Below are 26,128 nucleotides of genomic sequence, written 5' to 3' on the forward strand. Positions count from 1 at the left end.
TCAAAAGACACATGACAGTATTAGTAGTTCAAGTATACACGAAAGTAGAAATGGTTTAGGAGGGTAATGAGTTTTAGAAATGGTAAGTTATTTATATTATTAATTCCTGCAACAGCGTCAAGACAACTAAATAAAAAATAAAACCGTCTCAGGCCACAGAACTGGATTATGAATCTAATGAGAGAGTCTTCAATTAATCAAAGTATCGTATGATCGGATCCCAAGTAGATTCTCCAATTATGTAATAAACCTGAGCAAAACAAACTGCAAAATACTTCTCGTGGCCCTAACTATCGCCAAGAAAACAATCCTCGTGAACTGGAAATCAAGGATTGACACACATATCTCACACTGGAAAAATTTAATGTCAGAATATATTTCAATGGAACAACTCACCTCATCTATCATTTACAATACAACAGAACACCACGACATCTGGTCATCATTCACTATATTTTTACAAACATGACACCACTCTTCTTATTTATTAGTTAATTCATAAATGCACACGCACACACATATACACATGTACACATGCATCTGTCTTTCTTTCTTCTTCTCCTTCTAATTATTATTATTATGTTTGTTATGTTTGTTTTGTTTGTTTGTTTGTTTGTTTTTGTTGTTGTTTTTCCACAAATACTCTGACTTTATGATGTTATGTCCATTGTTTTGTCGTCTGCATTGTTTATTGTCCTCTAGGTGTTATGTCTATGTTTTGTCTTATAATAAAATTTATTAAAAAGAAAAAAAGAAATGGTAAGTTATTTATATTATTAATTCCTGCAACTGCGTCAAGACAACTAAATAAAAAATAAAACCGTCTAAGGCCACAGAAGTGGATTATGAATCTAATGAGAGAGCCTTCAATTTATCAAAGTATCGTATGATCGGATCCCAAGTAGATTCTCCAATTATGTTTTTGTGTTTCTTCATTAAAGTCTGCTCTCCACTCCCCTGAACACAAAAGATGTACATCCAGGCGTCGGGTAAAATATTGATATTACGGGACTTTAATAAGACTTTGAAATGTCTCCCAGTACTTCGCCAGTTGGGGGCAGAACCAGAACATGTGAGTACGATCTGCTGTGAGTTCTGACATCTATTGCAGCTATCCTTTGCATTGGAGTACATTTTTAAAAGTTTAAAGTCAGAGTAATGCAGGCGATGCAGTACCTTGAATTGTAATACATTTAACCGTGCACACGGAGAGCTGTTATTGACTCTCATTATGGCCTGGTTCCAAAATGAGTCTGCTATGTTCAAGGCAAGTTCTTTTTCCCAATCTACTCTGATTTTCACAATGTTAGTCTCAGTAATTGAGTTTATAATTTGATATATTCGGAACATAAATCCTTTTACCTCTGGCGGTGTGTTCAGTTTATCAAATACACAAAATTTGTGTCAAAACTGCAAACCATAGAAATAAATTAGAAAAAGGTGCTTATTCCAAGTGTTTGAAATGAATACACTGTCATTACAATGCAGTCTGACCATCAGAATCAGAATCAGTTTTATTGGCCAAGTAAGTTTGCACAAACAAGGAATTTGACTAGGTAAAGTGTCTCTCGGTGCTTACACAAAATATACATTTCAACACAGTACAATACAGAACAAACAAAACAAACAGTGCAGTACAGAACAAACAGTGCAAAACAGTGCAACGGTCTAAGAAGTTTTAGAAAGTGACAAAGTATATACAAGAGGAATGGCTATATACAGTAGCTGTGAAACAGTAGTGCCAGAAGAAGTGGAGAGTGCGAGAAGTGCAGGGATAAATATATATGCTACAGTGGGTTGTTGTTACCTTCGCATTGAAAATGCCGGAAGGTTATGTTTTGATCGCCGTGTATTTATTTATTTATTTATTTGTATGCGTGTTATTCGCAAAACTCAAAAAGTATTGAACCGAATCGCATGAAATTTGGTGGGATGATTGTTTATTATCCGGGGACCAGTTGATTAGATTTTGGGATCGATCGGGTCAAAGGTCAAGGTCAAAGGTCATGAACAGGTCAAAATCTTTCGCAGAACTCAAAAAGTATTGAACCGAATCGCATGAAATTTGGTGGGATGATTGTTTATTATCCGGGGACCAGTTGATTAGATTTTTGGGATCGATCGGGTCAAAGGTCAAGGTCAAAGGTCATGGAAAGGTCAACATCTTTTTTTTACCATAGCACGATACATTTTTGTCCAATTGGCATGCAACTAATGCCAAAATGTTCATAATTCAATGCCCAATCTTGTGATATGCGAAGGTATGCGCTCTACCGAGTGCCCATTCTAGTTTAGTAGTGAGACGGCGAGGGGGAAGAAACTGTTTTTGTGTCTCGAGGTTTTGGCGAACAGTGATCTGTAGCGTCTACCAGAGGGGAGGAGTTTAAATAGTTTGTGTCCGGGGTGGGAGGAGTCTGCAGTGATTTTTCCTGCCCGTTTCCTGACTCTGGAGGTGTACAGGTCTTGGATGGTGGGCAGGTTGGCACCGATGATCCTCTCTGCAGACCTGACTGTCCGTTGGAGTCGGTTCTGATCCAGTTTGGTGGCCGATCCAAACCAGACCGTGATTGAAGTGCACAGAACAGACTCTATAACAGCGGTGTAAAACATGATCAGCAGCTCCTGAGGCAGGTTGTACTTCCTAAGCTGGCGCAGGAAGTACATCCTCTGCTGGGCCTTCTTGATGATTTTGTTGACGTTAGGTTCCCACTTCAGGTTCCGGGAGATTGTGGATCCCAGAAACCTGAATGATTCCACAGCCAACACAGTGTTATTGAGTATGGTGAGGGGGGGGGGGGGGCAGTGCTGGGGGGCTCCTCCTGAAGTCCACTGTCATCTCCACGGTTTTAAGCGTGTTCAGCTCTAGGTTGTTGCGACCGCACCACAGGATGATTTCATCAACTGAAGTGGATCCTCGTTTTAATGATATCATGTGACATAACCCCCAAACTAATGTTTAACTTAACTGGTGAATAAATGAGCTATTCAGCTGAGGGAGTGAGCGGAGCTCCCTCAAAGCTCCTAAAAATCTCTTTTTTACTGCACAATTCTATTATATCACAACACAAAGCCATCGTTCAATCGCTATAGTAACACAGCAAAGATGGCTGTGTATACATCTAAAAATGGCTGCAGTAAGACACAAAATAATGAGAGTTAACTTTGGTGAGAAGCCTTTCTGCCAGCCTCTGTTTCTGTATTTTATGTCCTCACATTCTTCCCTGATGGTTCGGCCTCTTTGAATTGGATTCCCCATTGAGACACAAACTGCCGTTTCATTTGGATTTTGCATGCGGTGCCTTCAAAAAGCGAAGGGAATAGTCTGCCAAAGAAAAGGAGCGTTCAACAGAATCGTCCAGTGGCTTGGTTCCGTTCTTAGTATCGACACTTCTCAGTCACATGTAACATCTGGTTCACACTTCATGTGGAAACCGATGTGTTTAGTCTCGCTCACGTGTTTCCACATGAGGTCAGGGGCCCTAATGCAGAAAATATTGACCGAACAAATAAAGGCTGTAGCCCTACCTATTTAATAAACAAAGCAACATGTCTGTTAAATGTGCTATAGTTTCATAATTTGGTGACAAGATTTTTAATTTAGTCTGAGCTGCTGTCAGACTACATGGAGCACACGACTGACCATGTGGACATTCATTCATTTAGGAGCATCTAGTTCATGCCATGAATGTGAGAACTGTATGACTAACCCCCACATTCTGTTTCCGAAAGATCAGGAAGCGACTGAAGAGGCTGTTGTCAGCATGGTTCTGACCCCTTCCATTGGCATCACAGGAAGGCGATCAGGACCTTTCTCATCCCATCTTGCATCAAGTCACCTCTCTCCGAAGAAACTTCTGTCTGAAACATTTCATCCATTTATTCTGTGAAAGCAAACATATTCTCTCTTCTGCTTTTTTCTTCTTTCCTCCAGTGCTTTGACGATCAACCATCAAGGCGAAGCGAGAGGAAGGCGTTAAATATGAAACTCCATCATCTGCCCAGTGTTTTGTTCCACGTACAGAAAAAAAGCATGCCTCCTAGTTTTATGTCACTGCACTTTCAGAGAGAGAGAGAGAGAAACAAATCTTTTTGATTAAATGCCGACTCAAACAAATAGTGCTATCATTTTTGCTTCTTTCTTTCTTTCATATAAAACATAAATCATTTAGTCAGCTTCTGTAAAACACCATCGCTTATAGCGATGCAGATGCTGATACGCATCAGTCTGGAATGACACTGCATCTGAGAGAACAGCTGTCACAACAAGACAATGTGACTTGGCTCTTGCTCTTTCATGACAGATGAAGACACGCTGAACATCTGTGTCCATGTATGTCTGGGTCTTTGTCTGTTTGAGTAATAGAGGCAGAATGAGAGAAACCAGCGACAAGAACGTATGGGCTCTCAGGGTTATTTTACTTTTAAGACAAGAAGAGTGAGGCTTGAAATCAGACACGATACAGCACAATCGGTTGTAAAAACATACAGATCTCTTCTGATCACTCTAAGCCACCATTTTGGACATTGGCGACTGGCCAGCAAGGAGCTCCAATGCTTGACCCTTGCAGGATAAATAGAAGCTCGTGAGTTGTGAAGAGTCTGAGGTTTATGTAGAGCGGCTGGAGTTTCGTGACTGGCAAGGTAGAGGAGTCAGAGATGGAGGTAGGTAGAAATTAGTGGCAAACTTTATAGTGGTCAATACAATAATGGGGAACAACGGTAAGCACTGGAAACTGTTCCGTGTTTTCTTTGATTATGCTCCATCTTTTTTTGCACCTTCTTATCCATGTTATGTAAATCCTGTACTTTGGAAAAGAATCATCAGGATGCTGCTCATGAGAAGAAAATTAAAAAAACAGACGTGACAATGTAATCTCTTGATATGGGGCAGGAGATTGTACTTTATGAAAGTACCAATCTGTTTACCTGTCAGGAAACGCTTCATCGTCTGTACGCAGGCATTTATATTAGGTGACAATAAACTCGGAGAACCCGAGTATAGCCTTTAAATGGGCTCCACGTAAATCCACTTCTAGGAAAGCCACAGGTGTGCTCACAGACTAATTTACTGTAGAAGCAATCTTACCGTGTCATCCAACTAATGAACAAAGCCTGGAACATACCCAGAATCCACCGACCACCCCCACGTAAACTCACACCTCTGCATATAAAAACACTCTCATGCCCCCATACACATGATCATAATGGTGCAGAGGAAAACCCACACCGAGGAAAAGCTGAACTGGGTGGACTGGCATGAGTAAAACTCACCTACTGAACATTAAAAGAAATACAAATAAACAGTCACTTGCAGAAGTATGATTCTCATTTTCTTTTGTTTTTTTATTTGCATTATCATACATTAGGTACAAATGACACAATCCATTACAAGGTAAGTAGCTCAGACTCATTTGAAAGGTTTCAGGCTGACGGGGGGAGAAAACAAACATACACCATTTGCAAAATACAAAACATTCTTTCTTTTACAGTCTATGAAGGCATCTACTGTAAGTCATTTATGTACACGGACAGGGATGCTGAGATAATACGTGAACAAAGCCAGGAGAGTTGGAGACCACGTTGCTGTATGGGTTGAGGGATAAGGCATTCCCGCACATTATTGATCCTGTGCGGCCACAAAAGATGGCAGCTCACCTCAACTCTTTCATTTCACAGCGGAGAGTAATGACTAACGACAAAGAAGAAAGATGTCACACAAGCTTCATCTAGCGCAAGAATTGTAAGAAAAGCATATTGAAAAAAAACAAACGACAACAAATCATACCAGACTATATCTTAAAACGTGCCATTAAAGATCACATCTTAACATGAAAAGGTTACTTCATTATCTTCTGGCCAATAAAATGAACAACAGAAAGGTGAGGACATCGAACAGAATGTAAACAAAGCAATACACCGAATACATTTGGCCAACTCCTTTCTCGTGGTGCCTTTGGGGAACGACCAGAGAGGAGGAAACTGTGCCGAGGGAGTAGCACAAAAGAAATCAACTGCTGTCCTGATGGGATTTAAAGGGCGAGAAGAGGAGCACACTTGTCGATACGATGAGGGATTGACTCGGCCCAGGCACTGAGGAAGGAGGAACAGGAAGAGTGAACGAGGGCGCAGGAGAGAAGTCGAAGGAGGGACGGTTCAATGGGATGAGGCACAGGGGTCGTGTTTCAAACAAGCCATCATCATCATCATCATCATCTAGCCTTTTGCTCGCTAAACTAAATCCAATCAATCACCCGTTCATTGTTCCTTCACTCCCCGAACATCATCCTTTGATAATGTCGACGCATATATTCCATAGCTCAACGCATCAGTCATTAATAGGCACAGGGAGGTAAAGGTACAGCGCGCAGACACAGGAGGAGGAAGTTGTAGTTTTATGGCTGTAAAGGTTTTTGGCGTCAGTCAACAAAATGTGCTTAAAATTCTGTTATACAGACCAGATGATGGACTTTTTGTTTGTTTTTTCTCATTTACTTTTTTCTATTCACATTGATTCATTTGCGAGATATGCTGAAACACTAACACGGCTTGAATAAAAAGTGAACGAGGCTTGTTTGACGGGGGAATTACAATACAGTAAGTGGAGTGAAGGCATGGCGTAAACCTCTGAGTAGCGAGCTGAGATCGGAGCGATGGAGAATCAGAAGACTGTGCAGTAGGCTATGTCTGCTTAAGTTGGGAAAGGCACACAAGGGGAGCGTAGGAAATCGGGTTTTTTGTCACGCTCACTGGCTGTGGCTTTTTGGAAAACATCATTTTCGTTTGGAAAACAAGTGGAGAATCTATTAAAGGGATAGATCTATTCAGTCGGCACGTACAGGAGGTGCAAGATAGGCTCAGGCAAGGGCAAGACGGTTCCACTATATGTACAAGGAATCATTCTCTCTCGCTCCTGTGGAATTCATTGTGGTGTCAAATCAAATGCTCCGTAAGTTGCAATGTTTTTTCAGACACAATTCAGCCCGAGGGTCGAGAGGCAGGAGAATCAAGTACCGTGCATGATGTTCATCAAACTGACTGGAATTGTAAAGCGCACTGACACAATGTGCATTGGTATACTCATGGCAGCATGCTCCATGTTGTGTGGCCAACAGAGTGTACAGCAGCTGTGGCTTCAGGCGGCTCTGCGCCTGCACAGGGAGGAGGAGCCGCCACCCAGAAGCCCTCCGTGTGGCTGAAGCTAGTGCAGCGCTGCTGTTGTCGGCTTCTGGCTGTCTCCAGGTTTGGCACATGCAAAAGGTTATATATATATATGTATATATATATAAATATATATTATAGGAAACACAGTAGGAGAGAACGACTCTTAGACACATATGGAGAGGAACAATGTACAAACGTTTTAAAAGTTCCTATCTGTATCAGTCAGATATGAGTTTTGTAATGGGAGATATCCTTTGAAACATTCCTGAATTTCTGAGCAGAAGCTAGAGAAATAAAAAGCAACACCAACAACTGCCACAACAAAACGGCAAAAGAAACAAAAACAGAAAGAGCAACTAACATCGTACAACGTGACAACAGCACAGCATAAAGATTATAACATAAATCACATGTGCGAGACACTAAAGAGCGAGTGGTGCCACCGGGCGAGCAACAGGCCGTCACAAGTCACCACTGATCTGGAGTCAGTGTTCCACATCACCCCGTAAAGGAAAAGGCTAAAGAAACAGGGACCATAATGTACATCAAGCTTCTACAGAAAAGACCATTGATCAGGAACCAGAGACTATGTCTCAGGAAAGTCTTTTAAACATATTAGTATCCGTTAAGATTAATAAGTTGTAATAAATGTCTACTCTATGTTCTTTAGCAGTCTTTTTTCTTTTTGGCAAAATCACTGTTGTTTCCCACACATTGAGTCATCATCTGCCTGAGCATTAGGACTTTGGTGTTTCATTACTCTTGCAGGACTGCATCATTGAAACTTGACTTGTGATCTGTAGCTACAGAATCCAGCTATTGCCTCTGAAGAGTCTAGCTGGTCCTAGATCAGCACTCCGAAGACCGTGCTTTGGGTTGGCCACATTACATTTAGCCAATCTAAAACTATGCTTACAGTGACACCGCACCCTAAATATATCTTCTGAGAATCACACATTCTGACCTTTGACAATTCCCACTCTCCTGATAAGCTGTGGGAACTCTCAGGGCGTTTACGCTTAGCATGCAGCATTTAGCTCATCACGTGCATGAACGATGCCGACCAACAGCATGCAGATACAGAGGGACAGTCAACAGCCAGACACACATCCAAACAACACACAATTTGCAGTCAAAATCATTGAACATGAATAAAGAACATAATGTTGATAAATCTGCCAAAACAAGTAGAACAGATACATTTCACAACTTGCTAAATCTGGACTCTATTAAAGACCTCCAGCTGTTACAAAGTTGATCTGTACTGGGTTACTTTGTTAGTTGTTTGTCTTTACACATACAAATATTGGTTGATATAATTAATGTAATAAAAGCACATTCAGGTGTTGGTATAAAAACTGTAACTTGCTATACTCTATTAAATAACTCATGATTATTTACAAAGGAGTTATGCACTGATAGTAGACACAATAACATATCTATTATCTGATCTAATGGAAAAATATGTATGAGATCACCAAAAAGGAGGAGAATCCAAACTATTGTTAACGACATTGAAAGAAATTAAAACCGATGCAAACACATGTTTGTACTAATGATGATTGTGCTGACACACTCCTACTGAAGGATGAGTTTGTTCTCAGGACAACAACGCATTGTCAGAAGAAATGCTCCTATTGGTTTGCAACTTCTGTATCTAAGAAAACTAAGAACTGTTTTTCATGTTCACATGATACTGAATGCAATATAACATTGGATGGTTAATACACAATTATATTGTGTTATAGTCACACAAAAAAACAGTTTATCAAAAGGTCTTTACTGCTTCTGCTTAGACACTTACAACCAATTGTAATTATGGGCATAGCATGGGACAGAGACAGTGGCTAAAACATGACAAACTGTAAACGGTATAGCTTTGATTTTCTTTTCTAAGGTAGATATAAGAATGTTATGCCACTGCCCACATACTAACATGATTACTGTGTGTTCACATAGTGTCCACAGAATTATTGACAAGGGAAGTATACAATCTGCAGCTTAAGTAAGGGCTAGAAAATAGGTGTGTGAATTGTTACTTTTTAAAGCAGGTAGGGAGATAACACACTTTCATCTCACATGTTATCATTTTTACAGGCTGCATATAATCTAATTAACTGTATTTTAGTTTATTTGCTACTGGCTAGAATCAAATTGTACTAAAATAGAATTTTATAGCGTCACCATGAAATCAAAGGGGAGGAAAACTGTAAACATGATGCAGAAAACATTGATTCACAAGGTGCTGTTTCAATGCCTGCACCACCTGTCCTTCATATTTGGCCTTATACCAGTGTTTTTCAGGTCATCACATAACATCTGCATTGTGATAATTATGGAAACAAACTGTGACCCACCAACGGGATCTGTCGATTATAATGTTTATCCATTGAGATAAGCATGAAACCCTTTTACAGAATCAGTTAATCCATGCCATACATGGTATTGTAGCTGAATGCCCCTTTAATATTATCTTGCTTATATCATACACAGGCATCGATTAATTTATTCTCTAAATTTCATCATGAAATCATGACGGTGGCGTCGATTAATAAAGCTCGACACCCTTCTGTCCGAGTGCCTTCAGTCGTGTTAAACCTTCAATATAAATGGCAGCGGTAAGGAAGGACTTCCTGCTCGTCATTACACTAAAGAAAGCTTTTGTCATCTATATACTCTATAATGGCAAATATACTGTACAGAGCAAATAAGCATGCCCTAGAATGCTGATTAGAAATGAAAACCAATACATAAAGGTTCATAGCGGGCCTAGATCAAGTTGTGGTCAGATATCAGGTTGGCGGCGGTTGCTTTAAGTGGGTGGCAGTGAGCAGGGAGGTTCTTCTGGGAGGTTTCCCCATCCTTCTCATAGGCTGATGAGCACCGGGTTCACAAACTGTGGGTTGATGAACGAGAACCCTGCGAACTCGGCCTGGTCGATGTAGGCGATAACCAGCTCGTCTGGAGGTGTGAGCTGCGGCTGAGTGCGGGTGAAGAACTTGTCGAAGTTCTCTGCTCCTTTGCCGCACTGTAGGAAAGAGAGAGACAGACAGAGGACGAGTTCATGAGGTATGCAGCGCAATATAAAATGGGTGCAAGCTGGCTGTCAAAACGGGACAGGAAGAGTGTGCATGGGAATTCTGTGAAGGCAAAAGACATTTAGCAGAATCAGCAATTTTCATCATTACTAAATAAAGTCACAGATGCCTGAGCCACGCCACGATGTGCGTGGACAAAAAAAACACAAAGCAGATGTCTGAGTTCTCGACCAATTCAATTGCATCCTCACCTCAAAAATGAAGAACACTTCACACCTGACCCCCTATAAATAGCAATATATCGAAGGTGCCATTCACCACGAGGGAAGCATCATTAAGGACGTGGCACATCTCACACGGCACATAGGTGTTCCTCATTCTGTGTTGTAAAAGAAGAGGTGCGGTGCATACTGTTTCTGTCACGATTCGGTGACACACGGGTCATGTGAGATTACTGGGATTTGCATTGCATTTCTTATTTTCTTAAACCAAAGCAAAAGACCATATTTCAAGGCCAAGTCATCTGCAATGCCTTTTCAATTGCTTTAAACCACGCGATGCACAAACTCTCAAATCCTGTTATGAAAAACTACACCAAAGTCTGTAATGTTGCCTTTTTGTCTAATAGCCATTCCCAACACTAGCTGCTTCATCTCCGTCCGAGCTGATGTCACGTACGGTGCAGTTTATTGGCTTGCATTGATTCGGAGTCTGTCACTCGAGGCCATCGGTTCCTCTCAGGATTATCTGCTCAGAGGCCGGCTCTCCCTCTTTCCACTGACCCACCATTCTTTTAAAAGGAACAGTGTGTATGATTTAGGTGGCAGAAATGGAATATATGATTAATTAGGATGTTTTCTTTAGTGTATGATCACCTGAAAATAAGAATTGTTGTGTTTTCAATATCTTACAATGAGCCATTTACAAACCAACCACTGGCTCTAGATAGGGCCATTGGAGTTTTTGCGTAGGCCACCGGAGTCCTACTACAAACAAGATGACCACACCTAGTACTGCATTGTATTCTTATTGTATGGCAAGAACAGTCAACCTGGCCTTCACACTCTTTCTTGTGAATCGAAATCTTCACGCGTGAATACGTCTGTCCATCACTTTACACTCGACACATTTTGGAGACAGTAAACAGAGGCCTCGTTTCATATCATCTGGATGTGTTGTGCTCAATCAAGACTCTCCAACGAAAGGGCCACAACCGACAAAGAGGATCAGGGAGGCGAAGTTCCTCTGTCGCTATTGTCGTTGTGATTAGGGAACGGACGAGAAAATAGATTACTTGGTCTCCTCTGACATATTCGCCGTGTCGTTACCGGAGAAGAAACGAGACAGCGTACAAGAAAGAGAGGGAGCGAGCGAGAAAGAGAGAGGCTGTACACAACCTTCAAATCTATCCTCATCAGTTAGTCCTCCTACACACCGGGCTTAACCCTTGTGTCGCCTTCGGGTCAATATGACCCGATTCAATGTTTAACCCTCCTGTTACCTTTATATTTGCTAACATATTTTACCCTTGAGGTCAATATGACTAAACCCTATAAAATTATTAAAAATTATATTAGAATTAATATTTTTTTCCAAGTTTAAGTGTGACTTTTTTTTTGTTTGTTTTGTTGAACGAAAGAACACCGACATTAATATTGAATCGGGGTCAAATTGAAGGCGAGGGGAGAGGAGGAATCAAATGAAATCAAAATGACCCGAAGGCAACACAAGGGTTAACTGGGTGGATGCATGCATTCGCGCGTGCAGGCGATCACACACCCAAACACAGACTTTATGCTAAGGCCCAGTGCACCACTCCAACATTCCCTTGGAAGCTGCTCTGCAGATGGCTGGAAGAATAACGGACTCCGTGAAGCCAAATGTCACTGGGCTTTAAAAGAAGGAGAGAAAGATGGCAACGATGGCTCCTTTAGCACTGTTGCACCCAAAAATAAACACTGGTGCATTTAACTCAAAGGGCTGCTGTGACTGCAAAGGCATTACATCAGAGTCTCGGGAACTATAAATAAACAGCATGAGGCATTGAAGAGTAAGATACTGAATAAGCGGCTTTGAGCTTCGTGGTGGTTGCATAGCGCCCACTCTAAAAATATAAACGAGACCTGAAGGTTAATTAGTTTCGCATGTCAAACCGTGACAGATTGTTCAATCTGGATATCCTTCTTTTGTAAAAAATGTAATAGAATCTTCTCAAAGTAAGCTAGATTATCAAATGGGAGGCTTATGTGTCAGATAAGACTGATGATGCAATATTCACGTCTGTTCAACTTCTACCTGGCAAGATAGATCGCAATTTAAGTGAAGCAATTGTAACTTTTCACTGCTACAAGTAAAACATCTACAGGCTTCTGCTTCACCCATCTTGTCTGCTTCTTCAAAACAACCCTGAAGACAAAAATCTCCAACATCGAAACATCTGTCTCTTTTCTGGCCGATAAGTGGCATCACTTCTGACTGAACGGCGAGGACTGCCCTCGGCCGCTCTCTTTAGAGTACACAGCAGCGCACTGACGGACTCACACTGGTTTGGATCGGGTCCAGGACCAGCATCCCCAGCGGGATTTACCCCCACGGCTGTGCCCGCGGGAAAGGTTCACTGATCCACAGCGTGAGATGATTTGAGTGTGAAAAGAGGGACGTTCTCTACAGATGCCATTAGAACTTTCTCTTTAGTTTCCAACCCGTTTTCATGGTTGCTATGGCTTCACAACCAACTGTGACCTGGCTTTGACCCTCTTCACTAACTCGTGACTCATTGGCCTTGCTGCCTACATATCCAGACAAGACATGTAAGTGTGTGCATGTTTGTGTTTTATGTAAGCGTCTGTGTTTTGTGTGTGTGTGTGTGTGTACTCACAGAATACAGGACCTTGAATAGAAAGAGACTATTCTATAAGAGATGCTCTCGTAAGATAACCGACATTAAAAAAAGATGACCTCAACAACAACAATTAGATCAGGAACCGTGGTCATAACAATCTGCACCACTGCCCCAGTGATTTCCAGAAACAAGCCCTTTCGGAGAAGCGCATGGCTGGTCTCACATCTCCTATATTGTGGGATTCATCCAACCCTTATGGGGTGAGACCAGAGCTATTGTGATTAGGGCTGTCAGCGTTAACGCGTCAATCTATGAGATTAATTTGGCCGCGATTAACGCACAAAAATATTTTAACGCAATTAACGCAACTTTGTTTACTTCCGGTGTCGTTGAAGTTGTTGCACTCCTGTGAGTGTCAAGCCGCGGCAGTCCGCCTCCTTCCTCCCGTCTGCTCCTCGATATTCACAGAGAAGCAGAGGGCGACATGTCGGTGACGCGGGGCGGAAGGTGCAGGTGACTTTTTTGTTGTTGCTCCGCCCGATGCGCGCGCAGACGCGCCGGCATGGAGCTCTGCGGCCGCGAGACGGAGAGAGAAGAGTGACCGACACGTCGAGACAGAATGACATGCTGCTGTAGAGACGACCAACAACAGACGTTTAGTTTAATAAAAGAACAAAGACGTCTTGAAGGAAAGAACCGTACATTACTTCTGCTGTAATCTGGCGCGATAGAGAACATTACAGGGGGGCGGGGCCTCACCCTGATAGAATGGTGGGGGAAACACTGGGATGTGTCACATGCAAAAGACTTTAAAAGGTGAATTTACATTGTTTTGTAAAATTGAGAAAATGAGCCCAGCCTCCAGTGGGTTAACGTGACATATGTGTCAGTTTACCAAGGCCACTGGTTCTGCTGCTGTTCAGTGTTAAAGATGACAGGACCAATGGGGTCTCTAATACACCTTTGTTTACTAATCTGATGTTTCACTGAAGAAACAATTTATCATCCACGATATTAAATACCTCACTGGCATTTTATATGTAGGAGCCTCTTTGAAAACACAGCTCTGTGTGAAGTTTTGTCTTTAAAAAGAATACAATTAAACAAGTGTCTGAAATACACGCTGTCTGGAGTGATTAGTCTTTAGAAGAAGAAAAAAACTTTTAATCGCGATTAATGAATTTCAAAATGTGCGATTAATTAGTTACTTTTTTTAATCGATTGATTGACAGCCCTAATTATGATACATCTTCCTGTACACAGTGACATTGTGTCCTTGATGTGTTTTTGACCTACTTTAATCTCTCTCTCTCTCTTTGTACACATGCAAGCCTCTGCACTCAAGCATATAAAGAAACACTCAGCCACTAAGGAAGGTAAATGAGTGTCTACCTCCAAAAAGAGGCGTTCTCCCTCCTACAGAATCTGAACTGCACATACACAGAAGCGACTGTGGCTCATTAGTAAGCAGGTCGTTCATCGGCGGTTCGATGCCCGGCTCTTCTAGCCCATGCCGATGTGCCCTTGGGCGAGACTCAACCCCACAAAAGTGCTTCTGTAGCTGTGGCTACGGTGTGTGAATCTTAGTTACTGCTGATGTGCAGGTGGAACCGTAGCTCCTCCCATCAGTGTATGAATGGGCGTGAACGGGTGAATGATGTCATAGAGTATGAAAGTGATTTGAGTGGTCGGACACACACACACACACACACACAACCTACGAGTGTAATTTTACAAACCGAGTGAGAATATGTAAACAAACCTCAAAGCAATTACAAATGGGGTCTTTCACACATGAAATCAAAATAATCCAAACTCTACCTCGGTTGAGAAATTAGAGTTTCGAAAAATGTGACAGAAAATACAAACTCCAAACACTCCAATTTAGGAAATAATGAATACATAAACCAACTTTCATGTCCTGTAAGCTAAAGGATGAAAGGCACACACGCTCAGCTGTGTCTCTGCTCTTCGTCTTTTTTGTTGTTGTCTGTGTGTGTGTGTGTGTGTGTGTGTGTGTGTGTGTACATGTATCCCACCAGGCACACGCATCCCTTGGTTGGCGTTTTAAGACTTCTGTGCAGTGACTACGTCATCCCACTCTTTCTTTCCCTGGCTCTCTCAGCTGCTCCCACCTCTATCAATCTGCATGTTTCTATTTGACCTACTTTTCCATCCTTTTCTGCTGCAATTCCACGGCTGTCACATGCGGATGAAGTGAGATTGAGTGGGGATGAGGGAAAGGAAACGAGAAGGAGTGCATTGGAGTCGCTGGGTTAGAACTGGTGAGGGGTGAGAGGGGGGTGTATCAAGACATTTGGTGGTAATGGACTCATAACCAGCGCCGTATTACATGGCATAGTGAGATGGGCATGATGGGTCGGTAGAGAGCCGGTGATGGCGGAGAGCGTTCAGCAATGTTTTCTTACTCTCTCTCCACCGCGCTCGTCGTTCACCAGACCCATGCTACCATGCGCTTTGCAAAAGGACACGCACGTTTTGCGTGCATCCACCCCCCTGCAACTTCAGCGTGGACACAAAGGCGAGCACAGAAGCCTTCTTTTGTCCCTCGGATATCGATTCCTCCCCCCACAACCCACCCCACACACATATGCAGGAAATAGACGACAAGGCGTGCATGCAAGGGAATCTTCTGCCTCTGCTTTTATCAGTCTGTGTTAACTTTCACTTTCTTGTACCTTCCCACACACAAACTTTTACCCACACATACACTACCGTTCAAAAGTTTGGGATCACTTAGAAATGTCCTTATTTTTCAAAGAAAAGCATTGTTTTTTTCAATGAAGATAACATTAAATCAATCAGAAATACCCTCTATACATTGTTAATGTGGTAAATGACTATTCTAGGTGGAAACGTCTGGTTTCTAATGAAATATTGCCATAGGTGTATAGAGGCCCATTTGCATCATCACTCCAGTGTTCTAATGGTACATTGTGTTTGCTAATCGCCTTAGAAGACTAATATCTGATTAGAAAACCCTTGAAAACCCTTGTGCAATTATGTTAGCACAGCTGAAAACTGTTATGCTGGAGATATAAGCTATACAACTGGCCTTCCTTTGAGCTAGTTGATTATCTGGAGCATCACATTTGTGGGTTCGATAAGACTCTCAAAATGGCCAGAAAAAAAGAACTTTCATGTGAAACTCGCCAGTCTATTCTTGTTCTTAGAAATGAAGGCTATTCCATGCGAGAAATTGCAAAGAAACTGAGAATTTCCTACAGCGGTGTGTACTACTCCCTTCAGAGAACAGCACAAACGGGCTCTAACCAGAGCAGAAAGAGAAGTGGGAGGCCCGTGCACAACTCAGCAAGAAGACAAGTACATTAGAGTCTCTAGTTTGAGAAATAGACGCCTCACAGGTCCTCAACTGGCAGCTTCTTTAAATGGTACCCAAAACGCCAGTGTCAACGCCGACAGTGAAGAGGCGACTCCGGGATGCTGGCCTTCTAGGCAGAGTGGCAAAGAAAAAGCCATATCTGAGACTGGCCAATAAAAAGAAAAGATTGGTATGGGCAAAAGAACACAGGCATTGGACAGAGGAAGATTGGAAAAAGGTGTTATGGACAGATGAATCCAAGTTTGAGGTGTTTGGATCACACAGAAGAACATTTGTGAGACGCAGAACAGGTGAAAAGATGCTGGAAGAGTGCCTGACACCATCTGTCAAGCATGGTGGAGGTAATGTGATGGTCTGGAGCTGCTTTGGTGCTGGGAAAGTGGGAGATTTGTACCAGGTAAAAGGGATTTTAAATAAGGAAGGCTATCACTCCATTTTGCAACGCCATGCCATACCCTGTGGGCAGCGCTTGATTGGAGCCAATTTCCTCCTCCAACAGGAAAATGACCCAAAGCACACCTCCACATTGTGCAAGAACTATTGAGGGAAGAAGCAGGCAGCTGGTATGCTGTCTGTAATGGAGTGGCCAGCACAGTCACCAGATCTCAACCCCATTGAGCTGTTGTGGGAGCAGCTTGACCGTTTGGTCCGCAAGAAGTGCCCATCAAGCCAATCCAACTTGTGGAGGTGCTTCAGGAAGCGTGGGGTGACATTTCAACAGATTACCTCAACAAATTAACAGCTAGAATGCCAAAGGTCTGCGATGCTGTAATTGCTGCAAAAGGAGCATTCTTCGACAAAAGCAAAGTTTGAAGAAAAAAATTAATACTTCAAATACAAATCATTATTTCTAACCTTGTCAATGTCTTGACTATATTTTCTATATATTTTGCGCTTCCAATCCGTCTGTTGTTGGTCGTCTCTAACCAGCAGCATGTCATTTCTGTCTCTACCTGTCGCGTTAACACGACTCCGATCTCCGTCTCGCGCGCCGCAGAGCTCCGATGCCGGCGTGTGCGCGCACATCTGTAGTACCACTTTCCCCCACTAGAGGGGCACGCCCCACCTGTAGGACCACATTCCCCTTTCCGGCGCACAGCTGACAACGCCGCTGTGTAAGAGAACCCGTTTTCAGGCTTTCATTAAAATCAGGCGGAGATCTTTTCTGACGTCAATCTTCCAGTCAGGAAGAAAACATTTCAGAGGACACTTCAGAAAATGGTCGAGAATGAGGAACAATGTGTTTCTGAATTTATTTTCATTTTATTTTGGAGAGCCACAGGAAACGTTCCCGAGATCGACCGGTCGATCGCGATCGACGGGTTGGCGAACCAATGATATCATATATCATATAATAATATTCATGGCTCTTCCAAAGTGATTAAAAAAAAATCTTTCTGGCTTAGTTTTCCCATTAATGCATTTCATTAATCGGGACAACAGAGGCACAATCGCCTCTTGGCTAACTCTGACACATTTACAGAAATGTTTTTTATGAATGTAGACTGTCCCTAAGTAAAAAAATAAAAAAATGAAAACAATACATGAAATATGAAAAGGCAAAAACATGAATGCGCTCGATTCTCCTGAAACAGCAACACCGTGTTGTTTTTTGGTTCACGATTCTTTGATTTCTTGAGCAGTAGCTCCTCCCCCACACAACTCACACGCGACAGCGTTTCCACCGAAACGGTTACTCATAACCAGAACCAGAGTTTGCATATAGAGGTGGATGGCGAACTCAAAACCAGGTCTTATGTGCTCCTCCTCCCCCTCTAAGGGGCCGGAGGGGTTTGGGTCGCCTGCTCGCAGACCAGAGCGTTGAGTGGTTCAGGAGGAGTTGAGGTTATCTAGCATTTGTTTGCTGGCTAGATAAACCGACACGGCCCCAGAACCAGGAAGCTCTTCTTGGGTGGCTCGAATAGTGTTTCGATTAGAATAAATTAGAATAGATTAGACTAGAAAATAGAAGAATAGATTAGATTAGAATATATTAGAATAGAAAATAGAATAATAGATTAGATTAGAATATATTAGATTACTTATACCATAAGTATTATAAGCAGTGGCGGCTCTTGAAGAAATTCTCAGGGGGGGCAATTTTTTTGATAATGATTAACCCTCCCAAAACCACAGAACTTCAGACAGCTGTCTATGTGTAGCTTCGTCACAATGCCATCAAGTCATGTGACTCCAGTCAGTGTGACGGCTGTGACTGAACTCTGTCTGTGAGTTTGTAGTTAGTTCATAAGCAGACAGACAGTCTGAGGCCGTCTGTGAGCTGTCTGTCAGTAATCCAGCTCCTGGTCTTTGATTTGGTGATTTTTTTCAACAAGATTTAAATAATTATAAGATCTTTTCTGACGTTGATCTTCCAGTCAGGAAGAAAACGTTTCAGAAGACATTTTATAACGTTTTCGAGAATGAGGAACAAAGTGTTTCTGATTTAATTTTCATTTTATTTTGGAGATCGACGGGTTGGCGACCACTGGCCTAGACCATGTGGGCTTAACATTAAAGGTGAAGTCAAGTCAGATGAAGAGTAAATTAAATTATCTACCACAGTGAGATATCACTTTATGTATTTGAAATCCAGTTTGAATGAAGTGTGTTTTAAGGCCCTTTAGTGTCCGGATGGAGGGTCAGCCAGTTGTGGGTTGTGGACCCACCTGGCACACATATGGCACACACCTGGCTCTTTTCTGGGATTTGGTATGTGGTAGTCTGACAAAAGAAGAGATTTCAAACGGCTCTGCTGACAGAAACATGTTTGGTTTAGAGTCTGTACCAACACAATACTTAAGTATGAGGACAGTGTGTGTGGATGTGGATGTGTGCATTTTAAATGTTCATTAAAACTTCCAATTTAAAAATATTCCATGATATGCTTCTTATTTTGGACACGTCAAGTTTGAGAATATTAAAATAAGGATTTCCTGCATTGAAAAAGTGAGTTATAAGGATGAAGCGTTGATGAAAACCTTGAGAAAGTGATCAGACTTACCCTAAATTGTGGCATACGTAGATAATGTGTTTGAATATGTGTGTGTATGTGTGTGTGTGTGATGATGATGATGATGATATATACTTTATTAATCCCCAAGGGGAAATTTGTCGTAACAGTAGCAGCACCAATAAACTAAACACACAAGAATAAAAAATAAAATATAAAAAACAGAGATGAAAGATATAGAAGTATACAAAGTAAAATATAAAATAAAATATATATATATACAACATATATGCATACACAATACACAATACTAATGACAAATTAAATTAAATATAAAAATATTAAATATAGACAGTGTGCAAAATGCAAAGTGTGTGTATGTGTGTAGTGTAAATGAAATGTGTGTGTATGTGTGTAGTGTAAATAAATGAGTGTGTGTAGTTCAGATTAGGACACAACCAAGTCCATCCATTACAAACAAAGACAGGAAATATATTGGTGTAAATGTCTTTTTAAGAAAATCATTGATATTCTAAAAAGCTGTTATTTTGTTTTTTATTGACAAATAACTTTGTCTGGATTGCTGCTTCTTGCACCATCTGTTTCAACATTGTTTAGTTACACAATGCACAAAGAATACCTAATATTGCGCTCTATGTGCAAGATGTTGAAACCAATTATTAACTATATTCATCATGTGTAAATATACCTTTTAAGGTATATTCACACATAATGATTTTTTTAAATAGGTGAAAGTGTGACTTTAGTATACTTTTTATATATTTGCAGAAAGTATCTGAAGGTTGATGTACTGCTCAGTCAAGAACACATAATCATAATCACGAGGGGCATTATTTGTCTTGCAGAGATGAGCACATCTCAACTTCTTTGTTTAAATGCATGCGGTTCAGAAACTTGTATTTGTTAACTTGTATTGTGTAGATGCTTCCAACTCAATTTTACATACACAAGTGATTACTTAATCAATAAAACATGGGAATTATGTATATATATACACAAGACCACTGTCTAGAAAAGCATTCAACATTGTGCCATAAAGCAATCAACAATCTTCACTCAAATTCGACACAAAGTGGAGATGCCGAATGGCTCAAAACAAGAACATGGTGCTGTTCTTCTAGCACAAGCAACATTTTCAGAGTTTCTAAAGCAAATCAGATGATGAATAAAAAGCCAAAGAAAAACACAACCTCAGTGAACGCAAAGAGAGAACAAATGCACCTGGACCAACGGCAATGAGGCAAAGGAACAACTCGAGTGTTCATTTGGTGAATGGTGCCACGTGCAGGTATTTCTGTGGCAACAGGTATTTCTGTGGCAACAGACATTGCCGTTTTGAAAGTAGTCAGTACATCCAAATGCAGGACACATGTTCAATTAATTTCCAGAAAATCTGCTGAAACATGTGAATTATTGTGTGTTTTAACCCCTAACGTTATGTTGTATAAATATTAAGAGCTGGTGGCATCAGGCTTGACCCTTGGTGGAGCTAATTCTCCAAGATGACAATGCAAAACAATGAATACAATGTGGTGGAAATATGTTTGTTCCATGTATTAATTTGAGGACATTTCCAGTCTCCTCTTCAGCCCACACAGATTCCAAAGGCTACCGTTCGTCTCTCCAGTGGCTCAAAGGCTCATTGGACGTCTCAGTCACATGCTTCATGTACGTCCTGAATCTCCTGATATATTTGCGACACACCGGGGGCGTTTTTTGTATGCGATTACTTCCTCATTCCTCAGAATTATGCTGCACTTTCCACCACGCGTATATATGAAAACCAACATTCCCTTTGTGAGTGGAACAGACAAGTGTAATGGTGAAGAGGGTCTTATATCAATCAATGAAGCGGGACTACCAATCATCTTGACCGTAACCGTACCACGCTGTATTACACTTAAATAAGACCTGCTGTGTATCCGCGCAGGACTTACCTCTTTGGGCTTGAAGGGCGGCTGGATCTCCCTGTTCTGGAGGCGTTCCCAGTCGATGCGTCTGAAGAAGGCGTGTTCCCTGATGTCCCTCTCACCCTCGGCGCCGCAGCCCAGACGCTTGGATGGGTGTTTGATCATCAGCTGCTCACAGTGAGGAAGACAATTAAAGAAAGTTAGAACAAAAGAATCATTCTGTTGACATTCAGCGGCGAGTCATCGTACGGGGTGGAATGCATGATTCACGTAGCTTTGCATGGGTTTCCACTACTTTAAAGAAGAAGGTAGAAACTTTTCTTCTTACTTCAATTTTCTAAGTACGTTTCTCTTTCAGTCAACAATACAGTATTTATATGTTAACAGAAAAACAATATCTCTATTATTATATCTCCAAAGTGGTCAGTGTTAGTGCATTAGGAAAAGCCTCCCTTTGCTTTCTCCCACTTCTTTGTTTATTTAGTGATGTGTTCTCTCATATGATTTCACCTCTTTTCTCGGTCATTAACTGACAGCTTCACAGACGGGTCTGCAAAAGAGCGATATAATCATATTTTATTTCCCGGTCCTGCTGCCACTTCCAATTGCACCGCAGACAACACGAGAGCACAGTTTGCACTTTGTTAAAAGCAAAACAAGACAATAAAAAAGAAAACATTGCAGACAACAAAACTTTACTAAATTATGTAAAAGCATCAAGTATAATTTTTTAAAAAATTATACCAAATTTATTTTTTAAATTACAAGTGATTTCAATGTTTGTTTGTCAAGCTAACTGTTGGAAAGCACATTTGTTTCTTGCATAAACAGAACACAAGTTGGTCTGGAGGACCACACTATTTTAAATGCATTAAAGCAATTCCTACTCATAATGGACAACAGTCGCTGACTGGCTGCTTGTGTATGGATGCAAATTCACCAGTTCTACTATTTACATAAATATTCTCACATTAACACTTCTGCCTCAGTGCAGTGATTTGTTCTGGTTGAATTGCAAAGTAAGAGAAGGAAGCCTTTGGAGATCGAGATGGTGGCTTTCAGTATCGATAGTGCAAGGACAAAATGACTCGTTTATGCACTTGGAAATGGAAAGTTTAACCAAGCTAGTGCGTAAATAAGGCTGGCTCACATGCTTTGGTGTCATGTGTAGCGTATGTTTACAAAAAAATGGTATTAGCACATACATGCATTCGCCATTCGACATATTTTGTTTTATGATGACATCTTTTGCGATCATAAAATAATGGTTTGACATTTTGGGAGATAACTATATTAATTGTCTTGTCTTCTAGTTTAGAAGATTGATTGATACCGATCTCACGTACGTACGGTAAACTAATACACCCCAGACGACGCTCCAAAGCCACATTGATAACATGGTTGAATTTTTTTAAAGCAATTTTGGGCAAAGCTTTTCTCAAGAGCTGACCAGCTCAACATCTCCTTTCCTCTTTAGTCATTTTGTCAAATGCACAGAAGAAAATGTGGGAATCAACCTTGTGCAAAATTCATGCAGTCAATCATTCCTGCCGCGCTGCTCTGTTATCATGCGCTTTGTCTAAAGTGTACAGTTCTGTTGTATTCATACAACAAAATACACATCTATGTCTTCAGATAATGCATTGTATGAAATGATAAAATGTGGTGTTTTCAACCAATCTATTCCACTATCGAAATCTAAATAAATTCCACTGTAATCAATTATAGTTTTTTGCTAAACAGCCCAGCATTACTTTAGATATCAGGTTGCAAGAAGGAGTGTTGGTATGCACAATGAGCAGAAGGACAGCGGAGTGTGCAGTTCCAGACAAATGAAGTGGAAAAAATGAAATTAAAAATCACTGCACTGCTCGGTGTTCTATTGTTTTGAGTTTTCGGCGATGCGTAAAAATATTTAATGACATGCGAAAATGGCTAAAATGGCGTAAAATTTGTTTTCAGTGTTTCAGGATTGAATATCTACTTTCAGCTTTCCTGCAGCAAGCCCCTTGGACATACAGGCTGCGGGCTGGGCCACATCTGAACTAGCAGAGTGCATCCAGCTGGCAGAGTACATCGGACGGCTGTTGACGAGGAAGAAAAAGTCATTTGCAGCTTTCTGTCCGTTCACACGACTGTCAACGGCTGTGAGGAAGCATCACGAGCCTCTCGCCATTAAAGCGACGCCCCTCACACACTGAACTGTCCTTGAAGCAGACTGACTGCTGGCCTGCCGCCGTGTCAATCAAACGCTTGTTTTATTAAACATGAAACACTTAAGTGTGATAAATAATGGTCTCCTGAAAAAGGGTCAAATGCGCCGTTGACCTTTCATGCAGAGCATTTGATCATTCTGTCTGCAGAAGTGCAAACTAGCACTCGATGAAGATGGCTCCGCCGCGCCACGAACTGTCAGCGAAAGGCTTCGTTGCACGTGTTCACAACGTGTTCGCTGTTTCTGCCGAGCACATCAAGAGGATGAGAGAAGTGAGGTAGAAGAGAAAGCAGATGGGGTCTCTAATGCAGCAGGGAGTCTGGTCAGGTAAAACAGAGTGCTTCACTGCACCAAGGCTTTGAAAACACACACGCCGTCCTCCTTTAGAAGCCGTTCAGTTCATCCGCTGGGCCAACACATCTGATCAAAGACACAACACAGTTGTGCCAACAATAGAATCTTTGTTTGCAACACAACAGGACACTTTCTTAATTGTCAAAAGCTTTTGCCACAGAGCTCCAGAGATGCATTCTACTAAATTAGTAAAAAACCAAGGGTGAAATCTTCACTGATATTTCCTGCTTCGGCAAAATCTACACTCAAAACACAATTTTGATGTGCGTCCGTCTCACTCTAATTCTCCTCCAGTAATTACAATGAACTGCAACATCATTCGAATGGGCGACCTTTAGGAAGCATCCCATTACTTAGATGAATGCATATCTACATCTGTGACCTATTTACGATGCAATGAACTGTTCAGTATACAGGACTGTCTCAGAAAATTAGAATATTGTGATAAAGTTCTTTATTTTCTGTAATGCAATTAAAAAAAGAAAAATGTCATGCATTCTGGATTCATTCTTTTAATATTGCTGATTATGGCTTACAGCTTAAGAAAACTCTAAAATCCTATCTCATAAAATGTTAATATTTCCTCAGACCAAGTAAAAAAAAAGATTTATAACAGCTGAGTGTTTGTCAAGGCTCAGGAAACCCTTGCAGGTGTTTCGAGTTAATTAGACAATTCAAGTGATTTGTTTAATACCCTACTAGTATACTTTTTCATGATATTCTAATATTTAGAGATAGGATATTTGAGTTTTCTTAAGCTGTAAGCCATAATCAGCAATAAATCAGAATAAAAGGCTTGCAATATTTCAGTTGATTTGTAATGAATCCAGAATGCATGACATTTTTGTTTTTTTAATTGCATTACAGAAAATAAAGAACTTCATCACAATATTCTAATTTTCTGAGACAGTCCTGTATAGTCAAGCTAAAAATAGAGATGTATGTCTGGATGTATGCACAACAAAACTCCACCAGCATACTAATGTTTGCATACAACAGATTGGGTCCTTTTCATTCCTCTTGTCGTGCTGGTTTAGAATGATCCCTGGCTGTATACTGGCATAATGGTCTTCTGTCTAAACTCTGTTATTATAAGTGCTGCAGTCATGCCAAACAAGGGTCGAGACAGACCAGCGCGCGCACACACACAGAACTTAAGTGCACACACACTACTGAAAAAATAAAGGAGGAAGAAAAGGATGGGCGAAGGAATAAGGGTCACAAAGAGAAACAGGTGGAGTTGAGGAAGGGACAAAGAGACTCAATGTATTATAGCACAGCTCATTGAATTTGCACTGCCTCTGGACAGAGATAAAACTGCCACTTTCACTATAAAATTCTAGGCATGCACACGTATGCCTGTCTGTAACCCGTGGGAGTCTTTTGGGGCATTTAACCCTCCTGTTACCTTAGGGTCAATTTGACCCCATTCAATGTTTAATGTCGGTGTTCTTTCGGGTCAATTTGACCCCAGGCTGTTTTTCACTGTGTCAAACATATAAGAAATATCAACTTTGTTATATATTTAAAGGGCTATTTAGGTAGTCAACAAACAAACATAAAGTACCTCACACTTAAACTTGGGAAGCAATATTAATTCTAATAATTTTCTGGAGGTTTTAATTGCTGGGGTCAAATTGACCCCGAGGGGTAAATATAAAGGTAACAGGAGGGTTAAACATTGAATGGGGTCAAATTGACCCTAAGGTAACAGGAGGGTTAAAGAAAAGCTAGGTTTAGTTACACATGCTTAGTTTTCTTAATTCCGTTGCTTCGGTTACCATCAGTCATACTGAATCTTCAAGGACTTCAAGTAATGCGGCCAGGAAGTGAACCAGTGTCTCTGCTGCTGCTAATATGAACTCCATGAAGAATGTGTCTCAAGTGCATCTCGCTGTTTTATTGATCAAATAGTCCTCAAGCAAACCTCATGACGGGTCAGCTGCCAAAATGCATCCATATTTTATACATTTCAGGATGTGTTGACATCTGAGTGTTTCTTCCTGCCTTCTCAGGAGTACATATAAAGTGCAGATAAGTGATTGCATGCGCGAATAAACAGTTTTGCCTTTTTTTAATGTGAAGCGTTGAAGTGGGATTTCAGTCTAAAGCAAATCGAAACACAGGAAGTTTTTTTTTTTTTAACCCTTGTGTTGCCTTCGGGTCAATTTGACCCGATTCAATGTTTCACCCTCCTGTTACCTTTATATTTACTAACATATTTTACCCTTGAGGTCAATATGACAGCTATTAAAATCTCCAGAAAATTA

General features: G+C 41.1%; 1 protein-coding gene across 1 annotated transcript in view; it reads right to left on the bottom strand.

The window, feature by feature from the left end:
- Window positions 1–5,317: 5,317 nt before the first annotated feature.
- LOC130189644 (protein kinase C alpha type-like) overlaps window positions 5,318–26,128 on the bottom strand; it is a 137,997-nt gene continuing 117,186 nt past the window's right edge. Inside the window, exons 16-17 of the mRNA XM_056408555.1 lie at window positions 21,317–21,457; window positions 5,318–10,189 (exon numbers count right to left, since the gene is read on the bottom strand). Of these exons, the coding sequence (XP_056264530.1) occupies window positions 10,028–10,189; window positions 21,317–21,457 (303 nt within the window). The 3' untranslated portion in view covers window positions 5,318–10,027. The remainder of the gene's footprint in view (window positions 10,190–21,316; window positions 21,458–26,128) is intronic.

Source organism: Pseudoliparis swirei, chromosome 24 (assembly GCF_029220125.1).
Source record: "Pseudoliparis swirei isolate HS2019 ecotype Mariana Trench chromosome 24, NWPU_hadal_v1, whole genome shotgun sequence".
Taxonomy (NCBI): Eukaryota; Metazoa; Chordata; class Actinopteri; order Perciformes; family Liparidae; genus Pseudoliparis; species Pseudoliparis swirei.